The 18,625-nt window shown below is 37.4% G+C and overlaps 1 protein-coding gene across 9 annotated transcripts in view; it reads left to right on the plus strand.

Annotated features, from left to right (window-relative positions):
• Nucleotides 1–18,625, plus strand: part of LRRC42 (leucine rich repeat containing 42) — a 296,973-nt gene that overhangs the window by 253,757 nt on the left and 24,591 nt on the right. For all 9 annotated transcript variants that reach the window (XM_044085477.1, XM_044085474.1, XM_044085481.1 and 6 more), the window contains one exon: nt 11,264–11,377. In XM_044085477.1, the coding sequence (XP_043941412.1) occupies nt 11,264–11,377 (114 nt within the window). The remainder of the gene's footprint in view (nt 1–11,263; nt 11,378–18,625) is intronic.

Below are 18,625 nucleotides of genomic sequence, written 5' to 3' on the forward strand. Positions count from 1 at the left end.
AACAAACTAGTAGTTATTTTTCAAAGGGAGTATACCTACTCCCAGCTTCAGGTAATTTTCTAGTGCAAAATCCCAAAGGTACTCGCTTTGCACCTTGTTTTTGCCATAAGCTCCAGTTAACATGTTGATCATGTGCACAGTTAACATGTTGATCATGTGCATGCAACTCTACTTCACCTTTTCTGCATGGGCCATAAATCAAGAGCCTGTTGTAGAGCTTGCTTAGCCCTTTCAGATGCCTGCTGCTATTCATCTCCCCAGCTAAATTCATAAGTCTTCCTCGTTACTTTGTACAGAGGAGACTCAAATGGGGGATATGTTGCCTCCAAAACCCAAACAATCCAATGAATTGTTGTGCCTCTTTCTTATTTTGAGGAGATGTGAATTCTAAAATCTTTTGCCTAGCTTTTGGAAAAAAATCTGTCTGTGACCATGATGCTACTGGATACCCAGAAAGTTGACAGTTTGAGCCAGTCCTTGGATTTAATGGGATTAATTTCCCACCACTTCGATTTCATGTGTTCAGTTAGCCTTTGCAATTATTCCTGTACTGCTTTTTCATCTGATCCCTGACTCAGAATGCCATTTATGTAATGTCATATTTGTATATGTTTAGGAACTTGCATTTCATCAGATGTTCAGCCACTGCCTTGAGACATATGGTTGAGCTATGTAGGTAACCTGAGGTAATCTTGCAAAAGTTTACTTCCTGCCTTACCAAGTAAATGCAAACTGATCATAATTCTTCTTGGATATTGGGTATGGTGAAAAAGGCATTTGCTAAGTCAGTTATAGCATACCAAGTTCCCTCATGTTTTTGTATGTTTTCAGTCAATGTGATACCATCCAGAACTGCAGTGATTAGAGGTGGAGTAGTATATTTATTCATTTATCAATAATCTACCGTCATTCTCCACGAACCATCAATTTTCTTTGCCATCCATACCAGATTATTCTATGCAGTAGCGGTTGTTTTTAAAACACTTGCATTCAGTAAATCCTGGATGGTTTCTCCTATTTCTTTGTGTCCCCCAGGGATATGATATTGCTTCATGCTCACTGTTTTATTAGGGGTCTATATTACATCAACGAACGTTTAAATGTTCGAATCTCTAAAGGTCGACCTTTAGAGATTGAACATTTAAATGTTTGAAAATGTAATAAAAACAAAATAAACAAAACAAAAATAAAGAAAAGGGTTTTAGCAGGGGGGCTCACCCCCCACACCCCCTGTTAATAAAATATACCAACTCCGGGATTGCACATCAATGCACTTCAGTGCGGAAATGGGAAATTTCCCCTTTACTACACTATAGCGCGATCTTGGAGTTGGTATATTTAAGTGAGGGGGTGGGGGCGCAGGGTGGCTTGCCCCCCTGCTTACACCCTTTGTTTTTTGTTTTTATTACTTAGTTTTTTTTATTTTTAAAGATTTTCGAACAAGTAAATGTTTAATCTATAAAGGTCGAATCTAGATTTGAACATTTACGTTTTCGTTGATCTAATATAGACCCTTTAGTAGCAGGTTGTAATTATACCAATGGTACTTTAACATGCCTCAGCATAACAGGCCTCTCTGAAGTGTGCGGTTTGACTCCAAACTGATATTGACCATCAGTAAAGTTTAAAGCCAAGCCTTTCAAAATGCCAATTCCAGTTATGTACTCAGGAATGGGTACAAATAACACAGAATACTTTTTCTTTCAGTAATTGTCTTATCTTTGTCTCTAGCATTACTTGTACTGTTCAAGTCTACTTTCCACACTGCTTTCTTCCTTTTCCCCTGATTTCCAACATCATTTCTTTTATGCAATCCTCCCTTTTTATACATCTCCCACATGCTTGATGTATCGATCCCATCAATTTGTTCTCTTTCCACTCCATCTTTAAGTAAAGCAGTAAACATATCTTTCCAAGATTTCCGATTAACATTTTCTGTACACCCTTCCTGTCTTTCTCTTCTGCCTCTACCACTGCTTCTAGGACCCCAGTCCTCCAATTTTCCTAACTAGAGGATTGATCAATCATCTCATCATTACTTGTTTGTAAGCTGGAGGGGCTAGTCTGATAATTTTGTTCCTTACAGATACAGGCCATGCACATTGTATTAATACATCTGCCTGTCCTATGAAGATTAGGGTTACCACCTGTCCAACTTTGTGAGGGAGAGTACCTCTTTGAGCAGTTGTGTCTTGCAAAAAAATTGAAAAATTGGCAAATGTCCTGAGATTTTAGGACAAAAGTATTTCATATATTTTTTTCTCTAGTAGTTGCATAAAACAGTTATTTTGTTTTGGACACACGTAGAATAAACAACTCAAATGCTACAAGAATAAGCTGTTATTTTGTTAAAAAGTGAAGTTCTTTCCTTTGTACTTGCTGTGGGTATGCTTTGTCCTGCAAAATCTGTTTCTACAAAAAATGTCCCACTTTGGGCATTTGAAAAGGTGGCAACCCTAATGAAGATGGCAGTTTTCATTCCCTCTTCCTTAATATGCTGAGTTGAATCCCTCAAAATATTACAAAGGTTTGTCGTTAATGGGCCATTCTGCCTCTGTAGGATTTTTTGTATTACAGCCTTCAACTATAAGTTGCAACAATGTTGTCATAGCTTGATTATCATTCCTTCTGAAATCTTCTCATGGTGTAGGATCGGAACTTATAAGACAAACTTTTGAGAATCATGAGAATCTAAATTAACACTGGCAGCCCGTTTCATATAATATGACTACCCATCTGTTAAACTTTCTGCAGGTCTTTGTTTAATCTGTCATATATGTTGCCTGTCTGTTGCTGAATAGTCTTCTAATGCATTCGTCAGCTAACCGTCAGGGTGATCAGGCATAGTTTGCAATTGTCTCCTAAGTATTGGCTTAGCTGTGTAATTGTAAGTGATTTCATTTTCATCAGAATCGGAATGATCAGAGGGATCTGAGGAAAACCAAAAACAGTAAACTCTCAGTTAAGCAGAATTCAAGCAACCAGAAAAAAAAAAATCGAAGAAATAAAGTACAATTTTCATGTGTTGCACTTTCTGTCCCCACCCCCACCCCCTGCAGGGACATACTTTATGTTTTAGAATTTGAGTTTTAAAAAGGAAGGAATACATTTTCTCTCTTCCCAACCTAAGAACAAGTCAAACCAAACAAATAGTATAGGGTGTACAGTATTAGTCAGGCCTATTTTTAATAGTAATTCTCAAACAGCCAGAAACTACATTTATCCGGCATTTACCAATCCCCATGGGTGCTGGTTAACTGAGAGTTTACTGTATCCCCATCCTGATGATCAGGATCCCAGTCTACCCCAGATTTAGCAATACCCACATGCACCTTTCTTTCATTTATTTTGTCTCTTCTTTTCCTGTATTTGTATTGCACTACACTTACAGCAGCTTTTTTTAGCTACCTGTTGTGTGTCTGCTTATTAAGCTAACAACCGATTTTGGCACTGTAACATTATAAGTTGATTCTGTAAGTCACAAGCTTGTTTCTTTAACTGTTTAATTTGCTCAGCCTTGCAAATGTTATCCTGGTGTTGTTTTCAATATGCAGGTAAAAGGATCCAGCCCCGTCTGCAAATCACACTAAGTTCTTTTCCTTTTTGTACTGAAACCTTTTGCAAGCATGTTACTACAGCTTTCAGTTCTGCATCTTTTAAACATACATCCCAGTTTTCACTTAAACCTGCACTACATGACCACTCAGTGGCCAGCATCCCATAGGGAGCACAATCTCACCCCAGGATTTCAACATCTGCAGCTGTGGCATTCTTTTTACTGTTTTTCTTAACCATTTTGAATTCTGTCTACTATGTCAAGAAAATGCCCAGGAATGCTCCAAGTAAGCCTGCTATTTCCTGTGGTTAACTGAAAACATAAAGGAATGTGCAAAACAAGTTACCTGCAAGGTAAAAGAATATGCAAAACAAGCTGTCTGCTAGGTCTCAGGGTCACGGAGGTTGTGCATAAACAAGAAGGAATGTGAAAAACAAGTCATATAGTAACCTCATTCACATAGGTTCATAGGTTGGTACTGGGCTATCTGCCCGAAGGCATATATTAGCCCAGCCACGCTGTGCAGTATTCACAGCCCCTTTAGTAGTTCCCTAGACCCTTGTACTAGCAGCTAGTACCCTTGGCCCCTGTCTAGCAGTGCTGTTGGTGTGATCCCCAGTGTGAACTTTCTGTTACCCATCATGATACATGATAGTTACTTAGATGAATAGGGGAGAATGCAGCATAAAGAATATACACTCAAGGTATAGCTTTTGTATCACGTTCGTACCACACCGGCGAGCCCACATTTTGCGTCTCAGTAGTCATCTTGGTATTAATGTTTCTGTTTTGCTTCTGGTAAGAGAAGGAGCATGGGAACATTATTTCCTGGGGACTGCTGATCACTGGAAAGCCTAATAACAGCTTTATAGGTGCCATTTTGGAATTTGTGGTTATGTTTTGAACCTGGTAAGAGAAGGAGCAGAGCGCACAGATGCCTGACTCTTTCTGGTTGGGAAGTGATCTTCCTGATTGATGTGGTAGCTGTTTAAGGCATGTACCAGGAAAAGGCTGCAGCAAGCCTACATGCCCTTTCATCATCTGGGACAAGATCGTGGACCACCAAACAGGCTGTGGCCTGCTTCTCATCTTGGAATTGATGATACTGCTTTGCTTATGGTGAGAGAAGAAGCAAAGAAGCAAAGGAGCATTGTATCCCAGCAGAGTGAAACTGTGATGAGACCAACACTAGTGGTACTCAGGCAGTAGCTATTCAGGTACCTCCCCTCTTTTCATCATTCTTAACAAGCTAATTCTTTATTTTCAGTAAGTACTGATTCGCTTCTAACTTCAGAATATCTGCCCAAATACCTTATCCATAAATCATCAGGGTCTACTTATTAGTTTCCCCTCAAGTGTTTGTTAGTGCCCTGTTGGTATTTTTTTCTTGTAAAAGCACTGTTGAAATTTCAACCATACTTAGTTGCACACAAGGCAAGTAGTTTGCAGTGGCAAGCATTGCCCCCAGAGTTGCAAATCGGATACTGTTGACATTACTTTATATTCTCACTCAAGTGTCTAATCAATAAAGAGAGTCTGTTGCCATGGATATGAACTTTCCCACAATGTCCATTACCAGCTTGGTGAATATGGGCATCCTTAGGCAATGTAGAAATTACCTAATGATTACTGACAACCAGGTAATTCTTAAACAAACTGATAATGCTATGTGAGAGATGTATTTACACAATGTCACTGGAGGCAAAGCTGTCACATAAAAGGACTCTTAATGTCAATAAGGTTATTTAGCATGTATATCCGTGCTAAATTATATATCTTGACGTGCATTGATTGTGTGCATTTCAATAAAATGAACTCTATCATGCTGGAAACAGTGGAAGATACCAAACGGAAATGAATTATTGAAGAATGTAAACCTTCCTTGTTAACTTTGCCACCTAGTATGTTTATGGCTCACAGTTCTTTTGCAGACTTCCATTTCCTTAGATGTTTGGTAGTATTCAATGGACACTGTAAGGTAACAATTTAGTTTTTAAGTAGTCACTGTTTGTCACATTATTCAGATGTTCATATTTATACCCTTACCTTTATAACTGAGAGGGCTACATGTTATGGTGTGAAATATGGGGTACAAAAATCTATTGCCACTGTGCACTACTTTATACTGGAGATTTTGCTAGATATTTGTTTTTTAATTATGAAGATATGCAGTACTTCCGTATATACATTAATATTTTCTAAACTAAATGATTTGCAAACTATTGCACAATATCAAGTGAAACCTTTACGGATTTTGAAGAAAACTATCATTGATATTTGTAGTATTAAGTTGTTCATCATGAGAGTTGTTGTGTTATTTATGTTCTTAATTACACAAATAAGCATACTTGTTTATGCTTCTGTAAATATCTCCATTAGAAAGCCATCTGAATAGAATTTATTGATGTCTTGTCAAGTCTGGCTAAAGTGAAGTGTTGTTTTTGCTATATGTCTAGGTTACAGATTCCAAGATATGAAAAGTTGTTTGTGAAATTTCAGAAAAATGTAATTCTGGGTTTGTGTGCATTATAATATTTTATAGTACTGATGTAAAGGCTGTAAATGTACTATTTTCCTTGTAAAAAGACTTTTTTGTGATAACATTGCTGTTTGTGGCTTCTTGATAGTATTTAGTTTTCAGAAGATATTTACATTTATTTGGCTTATGCTTTCTAATGTGATTTTTTTCAGAAAATGATCTGGACTGTAAAGAAGTATGCGGGTTGCTAGATTTGGGTTGATCCTATGTTCAGAGGTGTTCATGGGTTAATATTGTAATAAAATAAATAAATTAAAACATTTGTTTTCTTGTAGTGTTCTGCCATTTTGCCTAGGCTATAACTGATAACTGGGTAGGTCAAGTGGTCCAGAGAAACTTATCAGATGCAGTAAAGTTATTTGCTTCCCATATGATGCAGTAGAATTTATTTATTGTGTAGATTTACTTACTTTCTTGCTGTAACTGTGTTTGTGGATGATCCACAGACCATTTTCAGACATGATCCGAACATTTGGGCAGTTAAAACTGTTACATCAGTAAGTTATATTTGCTTGATACTTTATTATTCTCGGAGAGTTAGTATTAGCAAAGCTGTACAGAAAGACAGTATTATTTATTTCACATTTGTTAACCTGGTTGGTCCAACTGAGCCAGTGGCCTACTTTCACTGGAGACCCGAGGAGAAAAGCTCCAGAGATTTTACAGATAAAATGAGGTAATGTCACAGTTAACAGTTAACAACACAGTTAAAATGAAGTACTAACAATATTATCAGGTATTTATATGTTCAAAAAAGAAAACAAAAATACAAAACAGAAAAAAAGATAATTGTAATGTCAGAATTTTTTTTTTTTTTTTTTTTTAGCAAGCGGGTAAATAATGATTCCTAGCCAAAACGTTAAGGTAGAGCTAGGCATGAAATACTTCTATGTGATATAGTCTTCTAGCTAAATGGGTTATTGGTTTGAGAAGAGTGAATTGTAGGTATGTAGAAAGGGAGGAATGAAAGGATGTAGGCGATTAGGTAGGGTCATGACAGGGGCAACACAGCTCTTTTTTGAAGTGCTTAGGGTGGGGTGGTTCTTATATGTGAGGGGAGTTTATTTCAGGCTTGGGCTGCATTTATAAAGTAGTTTTCCAAAAATAATAATAGTTGTATAACATGCTGAAAGGCAGTAAGATACTAATATGCATATTCACATTTCGCAGTAACAAAAAATATTTGCCATTTTCAACACAAATGTAGTATGTTGTCAACTTTAGTCACACAGTTGTATTATTTCAATGTATGCTGAGAGGCAGTTAAGATAGCTGTATGGACATTTCACAGCAGTAATAAATGTGATTAAGAGATAGTTTTACAAAGGTGGGAATTATGAATATTACTATGTTAGTGGTACTATTAATATTCATAATTCCCACCTTTGTAAAACTATTACTATGTCAGTGATACAATGCCGCGGTGGTACAGGGGTAGCGTTGTTACCTCACAGTAAGAGGTTCTCCTGTTCGATTCTCGGCTTGGCTTGGGAGTGCTCTGTGTGGAGTCTGCATGTCCTCCCTGCAGTTGGGTAGCGTTCGAAAGACATGCATGCGTAAATGGGCATGCCTTCGTTGAAGGTTGAGCGTCAAGCTGGCACCTCCGCGTTTTGTAAAAATCTACTGCCAATCATTAGCGGACCGGAGTTCTGCTGTGGTGACCCCTTACTGGGAAAAAGCCAAAAGACAAACAACAACTATGTTAGTGGTACACAAGTCAGTGAAACTGAAATAAAACAGTTGTGCAGATATGATCATGCTTCTCTGTAGCTAAGAAGCAGCAACAGTTGCATTCATTTGTAAGAAACTGAATTAGATCATTTTTTAAGTTACTTAATTCGAGTTGTCTTGTATTTTGAGGTAAAGATTTCTGGGCTGCAGTTGCAAGTTTTAAGAAGACTTTTTCTCTTGCAGCTTTTATAAAAGTGTGGCATTGATAAAAAGTACTGTTCCCTCTGTAGATAAGCAAAGAGAATAACTTAGATGTCAGTGCTGTAGTTTATTTCCTAGTGTTGAGCAGTTTAGTAGTTTGCATTTGAAACCGTTTATCAGCAGAGTGGCCCTTAAGGACGTGGTGGTGCAGTGGTTAGCATTGTCACCTCACAGCAAGAGGTTCGCTGGTTCGATTCTCGGCTGGAGCTCCATCTGTGCAGAGTCTGCATATTCTCCCTGCAGTCAAGTGAGATTTACAGACATGTAGGTAGGTGCATGTGTGTATGGGTTTGCCTTCTGTGAAGGTTAGGAATTGAGCTGGCAACTCAACACCATAAAAACACCACTGCCAATCAATCTGCGGACTGGTGATCCGATGTGGCAACCCATAACCAGGAAAAGCCAAAAGACATTATCAGAGTGGCCATTGCTGTTATTGATAGCCAGTTGGATTTTTTTAGTGAGTAGGTATGATGTTTTGTATGACCACCTAAGAACATGACTCCGTAAATCCTGTTTGCTGTCATTTTGAAGGTTATAGTTATTATTTTTGGACTATAGTTATTATGTGCTGAGTGCAGTGCAAGTAAGTGTAGGCAGTATTGAGTTTTGGGCATTGCCATTTCCAAAGCCATGACTTTCCTTGATTCTAAGGAGAGTTGATTTGATATTTATGTACAATTTCTAGTGGTTAAGGGCTTGTTTTTGCCATGCATAGTGAAAGTGAGTTATTAATCAAGAGTTTTACCCAGGTGGCTCTACTGTTTAGGGTGGGTAGAGGTATACTGTGGCAATCAGCAATGCTTAATGAGAAGTTCAGTGCTAAGTTTCAAGTTATTTATCTTAAGTTGCATGTCGGTCAACTATTTCCACAGTGAATTGAAGTCAATTTTGAAAATTTTCTTATCTGTGAAGTGAGTTGCCAGTCTGTAGTACTGTGTTGTCTGCATATAGGGTACAGTTCAGAGGTGGTAAGTCAAACGGTCAATTGTTGATGAAGATAAAGAAGAGTAAAGGTCCCGGTTATGAGCCTTGTACTTCTGCTGAGAAAATCCCATTTCTGAAGAGTTAGACCTATTTTAATAGTTGATGTTTGATTGCTTAGAACATTATTTTCATCATGCAGGTAAAACATGACACACTAACATTATGTTAGTAGCATCTAGAGTCTGCAGTCAATTATTTTTAAGTTCTAAAAATTCATTAATGGCTATTATTTTAAAAAACAGGTACATTTTTGCATATCATACAAAAATTCATGTAGAAATGGACAACATTGCAAGTGCACTTTGTACCATATGCATTATTTCGGAAAGTTTTCATGATGTCAATTTTTTTTTTATATTTTTTAATATCTTAAGTCATGTTATCATATGAAAGCACAAAATTTTGTGTCTCCTGTAGGTCTATGTAGTTAGCAGGCGTTGTTCATATGGATAATATTCCTTGTTCATATGGATAATATTCCTGAACTCTATAGAATTTGTTTTGTCATTTATGTTTGAAATGCCAACTGACTTGCAAAAGCCTGCATTGTATATAGCCTGTGCTGGTGACATAAGAGGGCTAAAACACTGACTATAGCCCAGGTGACCAGAGTTTGAATAGTGACTCTGTTACTTGATGGCACATACAGTGAGAATAGTCGTGTCCATCCTCAGGGAAGGGAATGTAGTTATGCCTTCTTTCCACCACTGTTCTAATGACAGAGCTTTGGCTGGAGAGCAGTGGCTTGTCCCAATACTAGGAGATGGTGCAGGGAAGACATGGGTCTGAGCATCCAAGACAGGTAGCCCTTATTGACTTGTGGAAGAAAACTCATTAGAGGCATAAATTGTCCTTGCAGTGATACAATTACTCAAGTCACCAGGGGAGTCATTAGGCTATAAAATATAAACAAAATGCTGTCATTGCCTGGTTGTTAGTGAGCACAAAGCACTCTCTTGGCTACCTGGATGGCTGCCCCCTTGGACAACATAACGTCTAAACAAGTGGAGGCTTGATGGTTGGCAGGCATGCGGGCAAACGTCATACAGAAAAAACTGCATAGTATTAAATGAAATGCCACAAGGTGCTGAAAAAATTGGCACTGATACTTTGTGTGGGACATGAACAGGTTTTGAGGTGATGAAAGTTATTTGGTTTATTTAAAGTTATTTTGCTGGTTTTTAGCTCAAATAAAAAACATACTTGCGATGTATTTGCTAATATCGTCACAAAGATAATTTTGAGGAGAGAACCTTTGCTCCTTATACTTTTTTGTTAATATTTCAATAAATATTAATATTAGCCAGCTCTATGCTATACAGGGATGCAGCCATGACTGCGGTCTAGATGGTACAGTTCAGTTTAAATCTTGGGTGCTGGAAGGGTTGGATAATAGGGTGGGAATGAACAGCCTATGTCAACTTACTTATCCTGTGGGAGGTTTTGGTATTCTGTGTGTAATCAGGGCAGATCCTGGTGGGAGCTGTAGCCTGCTTCCCTGTTTGTAGGTATTATTTCTGTAGCTGGGAGACATGAGCAAGCTAAAGTCATGGGTGGTGATGCCTATGATATTACACATTTTCCATCCCCAGTTAGGGCTTCCCCTTCCCCAAATATTCCAAAATGCCTATTCCTAGCCAAATGTAAGCTGCCTGTCTCTTAGTACTCGCACATCTTAAAGGAGGAAAGGTCGTCTTAAGATAGTAGACACTTGAGGTCATCCCTCCCTCTTAGAGGGGCCCACCTGTATCGAGGGTAGTGCAGCATTTGACCATACTCTGTGCTGTCCTTGGAGGATGGGCAGGGGAAAATGAATAGAAGTTGGAGACTGCTATGGATGTCAGCATCAGACGGTAGAAGACATGAAAAAGAAATATGAACATTGTTTTTGGGCATTGTGCCTTGATTTCACCTGTGAAGGCACAGAATGCAGTATTAGCTGTATGTTAGAGGTTAAGCTATAGCTTTACATAGGTTCTGTGGAAGCAAACAGTTAAATATAGGTATGCTCTTTACTGCCATTTAGGAAACCAACATCATTTTGTAGGTTTCTGATGTTCCTAATGCTTGTATTCTGTGGAGTGTCCCGTTTTATACATAAAAATATTACTGTGGTGTAGTTCACTTTTGTAAGATTCTAGGCAAGGATAGTGATAAAATTCTATATGATTAATCATAATCTGACATGACTTTTGAAGTTCTTGCTAAAAACAAAAAACATAATCTTTACACTTTTCTTTTACCTACAGGACAAAGTGGCTGTCACAAAAATGATCCAAAATCAGCTAGGCTTGGTTCCCTCTGATAGCCCTCTAAAAGAATTTGATCATACAGAATGTAGGAGTAAAGGATGGGCGGAACAGGTAATATTTATATTGAGCAGATTTTGTTTCTCCTCCCTTTTTGATTTGTTATCTGCTGCTTGCTTTGAATGACTGGTTTGAAGCATTCATTTATGACACTGTAAGTAATCTCACTTTGCTTCTGTAGATTCATTTTATTTATTGTTCTGAAATTATACTTCTGTTAATGTACTGCATTTTATTTAGATGCTTACATTCACTGGATGCCTAGTAAATGCATGTTTGCCATGAGTAAGCTGCAGTCTACAGCTTTAATAGAAGTTATGTGTTTAGACATTGAAATGAACTTTTGAAGCAGAAGCTCCTTTCTAAACTTGCAGTGTTGAAAGTTGTATAAATTTGACTCAAGTAGTATTTGAACCAATAGGCCAAGGTAGATGTTTCATGAAATCCAGTTCAGCGAAACAGTTTTCTGAATTCATTGTATCCAAGCATAAGTCATGTTAATTATAATACAGTGATAGTACATGAAATCTCCCCATGTGGGGAGGTGTTTGGCATTCCCCCCTCCCACATTTCTTTCTTTTATGATTGGTACCAGTCCATCAGATGTTGGTACGAGTAACAGTGCTCATCAAAAGGAGACTGAAGTGTATTTTTTTTTTTTTTAACTGCTTAACCATGAATGACCCACAACCCCATTGCTGCATGTCCAACGCTCCAGACTAGCTTCTGGAAACATACAGTTTATTCTATATGAAGTGTGAAAAACTTAAGGTACTGGCACCCTGAATTTCATTGAACTAGTAACGTCTGAGAGACAGTAATGACCATTTCCATGCCTTCTGAGTAATCTGAGCCTTTAACTCTACTTTCCCCTCTAGTCTGTATTTATTTGTTTTCCTTTGTCTTGTTTTTGCCAAGATTTATATATTTTGCTGGTAACTCCTTTTCAAGTAGGCTTATCCTCTGGTTTCTATAAACAATCTCACCTGTAACAGAACAATTTTTTGTTGTACTCCTACCAACCTAAGCTTTCTCTGGTCCTTCATTAGATCTTCAGATAAGTCCTTGAATTCATGCCCCAAGCCATAATTGTGAGCCAAAATGTGCCCGTTATATCATCTCTCTATCTTTTAAGAGTTGTTAGCTCCTAAGAACTGCCTAAAAATCTGTGCATTCTATTAATGTTCATATCCTCCATTGCCAGCTCCTGAGAACGGCCTAAAAATTTGTGCATTCTATTAATGTGAGTATCCCTTATTACCAGCTCCTGAAAACTGCCTAAAAGTCTGAGCATTCTATTAACATGCATATCCCCTGTTACCAGCTCCTGAGAACTGCCTAAAAAGTTATGCATTCTATTAATGCGAGTATCCCTTATTACCAGCTCCTGAAAACCACCTAAAACTGAGCATTCTATTAACATGCATATCCCGTTACCAGCTCCTGAGAACTGCCTAAACATTTTTGCAGTCTGTTAATGTGAGTATCCCTTATTACCACCTCCTGAAAACTGCCTAACAATCTGAGCATTCTATTAACATGCATAATCCTCTATTGCCAGCTCCTGAGGACTGGCTAAAGATTTGTGCATTCTGTTAATGTGAGTATCCCTTATTATCAGCTCCTGAGAACTGCCTAAAAACCTCTGCATTCTGTTATTGTGCAATATACCCTATTACCAGCCCCTGAGAACTGCCTAAAAAATCTGTGCATTCTATTAACATACATATCCCTTATTACCAGCTCTTAAGAACTGCTGCCTTAAAGTCTGAGCATTCTGTTAATGTGCAAATCCCATTACCATCTCCTAGAACTGCCTACACATCTGTGCATTCTATTACCAGCCCCTGAGAGCTGCCAAAAAATCTGCACATTGTATTAACATGCATATCCCCTATTAATAGCTTTTGAGAACTACCTAAAACACTGTGCTTTCTGTTAATGTGCATATCCCACATTTCCACTCCTGAGAACTGACCAAAAATCTGTGCATTGTATTAATTTGCATATCCCCTATTTCCAGGTCCTGCGAACTGCCTGAAATCTGTGCATTCTGTTAATATCCATATTTCCTGTTACCAGCTCCTTAGAGCTGCCTAAAGTCTGTGCATTCTATTAACGTGTATTTTCTGTATTATCAGCTCCAGAGAGCTGCCTAAAAATGTGTGCTTTCTATTAATGTGCATACCCCTATTACCAGCTCCTGAGAACTGGTTAAAAACTGTGCATTCTGTCAACATGCTTATCCTCAGTATGGGATGTAGGAGCAACAACTGTTCTGTAAAACTGAGTGTGTTCCATTCTCCTTTATAATCTGTTTTACCCAGTCTACAGTTGTATAGTAATGAAAAAATGGGCCTTAGGGCACTTTCTATTCCCTTTCCTAAAGTTGTTGTAGAACCACTGGATGCCTTTTAGATCCCTGTTACAGATTGCTTGATCACTGTCATCCAATACCCTGCAAAGCAATTTCAGCTCAGCACTTTTACAGTATGGGTTAAAGATGAGCACCCTATTTCTGCCATAGTTACAGGTAAAACTAAAATCTTCCCTGCAGTTTTAGTGCATTCGTCTACCTACAAAAAATGTGCCCACCATCTTAAGCTTTTGAGAGAAATCCAGGGAGAAATTAAAGACTATCCATGTGATGCATAAACTACAACATAGGGCAAATCATGAGGAGTGAGGATTCTTTGCATCAAGTCTAAAGAAATATTCTTCACCTTTGAAAAATTCCTTACATCTTAGCAAAAGCTATTTGTATGTTGGCTCTGCCAGGTGAGCAGTGTGTTAGACAATTCCAGGCAAGGTAAGTGACTTGATTTGAATCGCAAAAAAAAAAGAAAAGGCATTCTCCATTTCTGGACAGTGAATATAGTTGATTTTCACAACCTTTTTTATTTTTAATTTGTAACCATTCCATCTGCCATACTCCTGAAATCTTTGGAATTAGTCCTTCAGGTCTTCTTCTGTATGTGATAGGTAAACATTTATGTCTTCTCTTATAGCAAAACATTAGTTTGGTATCCATGTGTGTTATACCAACTTATAGGGGCAACTGTCACTTTTGCTGCTGGGGTTTTACATAAAGTGCAAATAAAAGTGGGGGAAGTGACACACAGCTTTTGAATTCCTGATTGTAGAAGAAAGTCAAGCCCAGTGTTTGATACTGGTAGTCACATCCTTGTAAAGTGCTTGAATCAGCTTCACAAAGTTAACAGGGAATCGCCTGTGCAATTAAACTTTAAAAAGATGCATCCATTCGGTATGGTCATTTTTTTATCTAGACTAACAAAAGACTCAGACCTATCCTAGATGAGTCCATAGTCAGAAACATTGCCAAATGTGCTATGTTCATGGACAAATCCCAATGGATTCATGTGCATTATAAAATGAAGAACTCTGACAAGTCCTATTGCCAGTTGAGTGTTGTTGATTCTGAATGGTGATTTAAGAAAGAGAGGGTTGTGTGTGTGTAAAAGCCCGCCTAAGTAGGGTCATTTCCTTGTTTAAGAATTACTGGTATGACTGCTTATTGCCAAGTTACTTGGACACACTTTGAAGATATGTGTTTTGCAATTGCTGTAAAACTTATCACAGACCTTTCTTATCCACATACATTTGCTGGGGAATCTGTGATTTGTTGATTTGCCTGTTACATACTGGTTATGTGCTGAAACCTTTTGCACATGTGTATGGTCTGGTGTTCCTTGCCTTATACTTTCAGGGTATCCTTTGCAAAGATGAATGTGACAGGACTACTAGAAAGGTTCACTTTCAGCTGTGCTGGATACAGCTTGAGCCCCCACTTTGCTTATCTGCTCAGCCATGTCACAGGCTGAAAGACAAGCCTGTTTCATATGTGTGTAAAGAGTAGTTGTAGTCACACAGAACAATATTCTCCCCACTTGTAAAACTGTAACCAGGAGCCCACATTGAAAAGGAAATCCTTATTTTTGGTGTCTGCACTCTCAGCTGTACAAAATAACAGACTATAGGATCTCATAAAACTCTTTGAACCTCTTAAAACTTGAAACACCACAGTAGAAGTTACTCACTGGATAATGCAGGACACGGACATTAAGTTTAGCTCTTTCGTCCACTTTTATTATGTGAACTTCCTCAGAAATAGCTCAACTTATCCTACTATGCCTTTATAAAACCTTAATTAATCACATGACATTCATGACATCATTATGATTTAAATAATTTAAAATAAATACAGAAATTATTTAAAAGTGGTAAAAGTGTACCCTATTCTTATTTGTACATCAAAAAACATTTTAAATTAATGGTTTCATTCAGATCTGCACCTAAATAAATTTGCCAAAAAGCCTCTTTGCGTTCTAACTTATTATCACCACTAAAGCAGAAATTATCATTATTCTCTATAACAGAAAATTTAAGTTTTTTGAAGTTACTACAAATAACAGCATGTCTAGCCAAAGAGTTTGAAAAATCTTTCTTTTTGATAGCTAGCTGATGTTCATAAACCCTATGTTTCAAATACCTGATAGTCTATATAATAACTTGGGCAAGACAAACAGGTTGCTATATATACCACATACTCACTATTACATGTAAAATGTTGATTAGCCCAAAACGTTTTATTAATGTGGCTCAGTGTGACAGAGGATGAATTGCTTATGAATCTGCACTGTTGCAACTCTTGCAAGCATAAGTACCCTTAACTTTTTGTCAAACACATTACATAGCTCATTCAAATCTTGCCTTCTTTTAAACCTCATTCCTCCCCTATATGTATTGTTTCCCCCAATTTCTATTTTTTTCTGTGTAATTTGCACCTACCCTTTTCTAAAGATCCCATTTCCAGTTGTTTTATCTCTGTTACTATATCCACTACTTCTTGTACAGTTGGTTTAGACTTTAATTTCCATTGTCTAGTAATTGCTTTTTTGGCAGCCACCATAATTAGACTCAGCAAGGCCTTACCATGTCTAGGCAAGTCTGATTCGGTATCATAGCTCAGAAAAATAATTTCCAAAGATACACCAGTTTGCTTGCTAAGTATCTCTGATAGAGTACTCTACAACAGGAAATCTTTAAAGTCTGCCAACTCATTTCACTCCCAGAAAACATGTTCCCAGTTACCTCTTTCTTCCCATCATACCTCCAACATTTGTTGTCTACCTCAGAAAAAAATTCTCTGGAGTCCTTCATCCCCATAATGGATGCTGCAGCACTCCAGTCACTGACACAGCCCACATTATCTGGTTGGTTGTCAGGGCTTTATTCTTCTTAACATTTTATATCAGAATCCTGACCTTACAACTGCTATGTGCTTAAACCTGCTGTTTTCATTGCATGGAGTATTAATAATAAAACCATTGCTAAAGTTGCATTTTTTTGTAGAAAATCACTGTTATAGTTGTATAGAATAACCTAACACTGATGTGATATCACTGAAACCTGGCTAAAACCATCTTTTCAGTTCCCGTTCCATCACATCAAAAGATACTGGTAAATAAAAATAACACATCTAGTAGCAGAGATGGAGGAATATCATTTTATTGTATAAGCAGCGGCTTGCAGTTATAAAGTTAGGAAATATACCCAATCAGATGAATGCTGTGAATGCAGCTGTGTTTGGTAAATTACCACATTACAGTAACTGGTCAAAACTCCATTTGGCCATTGTTACTTGCTGGCAGTCTTTTTATTTCAGAGTTAATGTACTAGGAAAAAATGAAAAAAAGTGCTTTCTCTCCTAATCAGTCAAAATCTGACACAAATGGTCACTGAACCAACTAAGCTATAACTAACCGTAGGCTGTTATACCCACTTATATAATATAGTCACAAGTACCCCATCCTAAATCACATCACATCATTTGCTATAGTAATTCTCCCTTGAAACATAAGACCTCCAAAATACCAAACCAAACCAATATACATTTGAAAAATAGTCTAGTTTATGATCGCTTTAACAGCTAAAAGGTAAGAGATAGTATGTACTTTATATGGAAGATAATATGTTATCCCAATATGGTACGTTGTTTCTTCTAGAGTACTTATCCAGCCTTGTTGAAAAATGTTTTCCAAAATTTCCATCAGACACAGAGCAAGAAATCACAAGTGGCTTACATGTGAACTCTACCAATTCAGACTAGAGACTCTTCTTAGTCAGGATGGACAAGTAACTTAAATGACAAGGACAATTGTATCAGCCTTAGGAGTACTTACCAAATCTCACTGAAACAAGTAACATTAACTAACTTAAGCAGGAACAAGCCACATGCCTAGGACACACCATACAGTTCTGGAGGAACAAAACTCCTACATTATTGCTTACCTTTATCTTCACCATTTGTAATAGCCTAGCTAGTAGCCTAACTAAAGAATTTAAATATATTCCACAACAGTCTCACCCCCTCTAGCAGTAAGACTCAAACTTAACTGAATCTGAATGCTGCTATTTTCCTCAAAGACTGTGATTAGTAAACAGATTTAAGAGCTCATCGATGACATTAACACTTTTAATAAACCATCCCAGTGTTGCACTGATCCATTAATGCTAAATATTGCATCTACTCAACATTACAAACCTTATGCATAACCAGTCACTAACCTTTGATATCTTTCCTAGCCACTGGATGCAACCTTCCATAACACCACTTCTCAAATTGGCAACTGAGACAAATCCAGTCGAGAACAGATTTTTTTTTTGTTTTTTTTTACATACTGTGAGGTCTAGTGACATGTATTCTCTGTACTGATACTAACACTTTGACTTTATAATGAGGATTTATTTAGGTGTTCACCTTTTTCATTACTAACCCATTCTTCTTTTTGAGATTGGTACCCTTTCATTTCCTTTTCACTGTACCCATATAATACAAATTCTGAATTGTGATATAAATATAGAGAAACCCATCCAGTCTCCCAGATTTACAGCAGCAGTTTTTAACTATAACAGATTATGAATCAGGTAGTTTTAAATAGCTATTTTGCAGCAAGTTGATTACTACTGAGGAAAGTACTTGTGTAAGTGGTGTTAAACTTTAGTTCAGTAAAGTGATTTTCCGGTGTTTTTTTATCTTACTTTTGCACCTTGGCATGTGTGCAAAAACTGCTCAACAGCACCTCTGCTCATTAGGGAGCATTTTGTGCTGCATTATGAGCACAAAAAATTTTTTTTTCAATTCAATTTTACATGCACTGATGTCACTAAAAAACAGTAAATTTTAATCTTAGTAGCATCAGTGTAGGAAAAACAGGTATTGTATATATATAGACTTTAATGGACATACCACCACTCGTACATGAAGATGCCCCTATGGAT

This window comes from Protopterus annectens, chromosome 10.part0 (genome assembly GCF_019279795.1).
Source record: "Protopterus annectens isolate FY-2018-M chromosome 10.part0, PAN1.0, whole genome shotgun sequence".
In the NCBI taxonomy this organism is placed as follows: Eukaryota; Metazoa; Chordata; order Ceratodontiformes; family Protopteridae; genus Protopterus; species Protopterus annectens.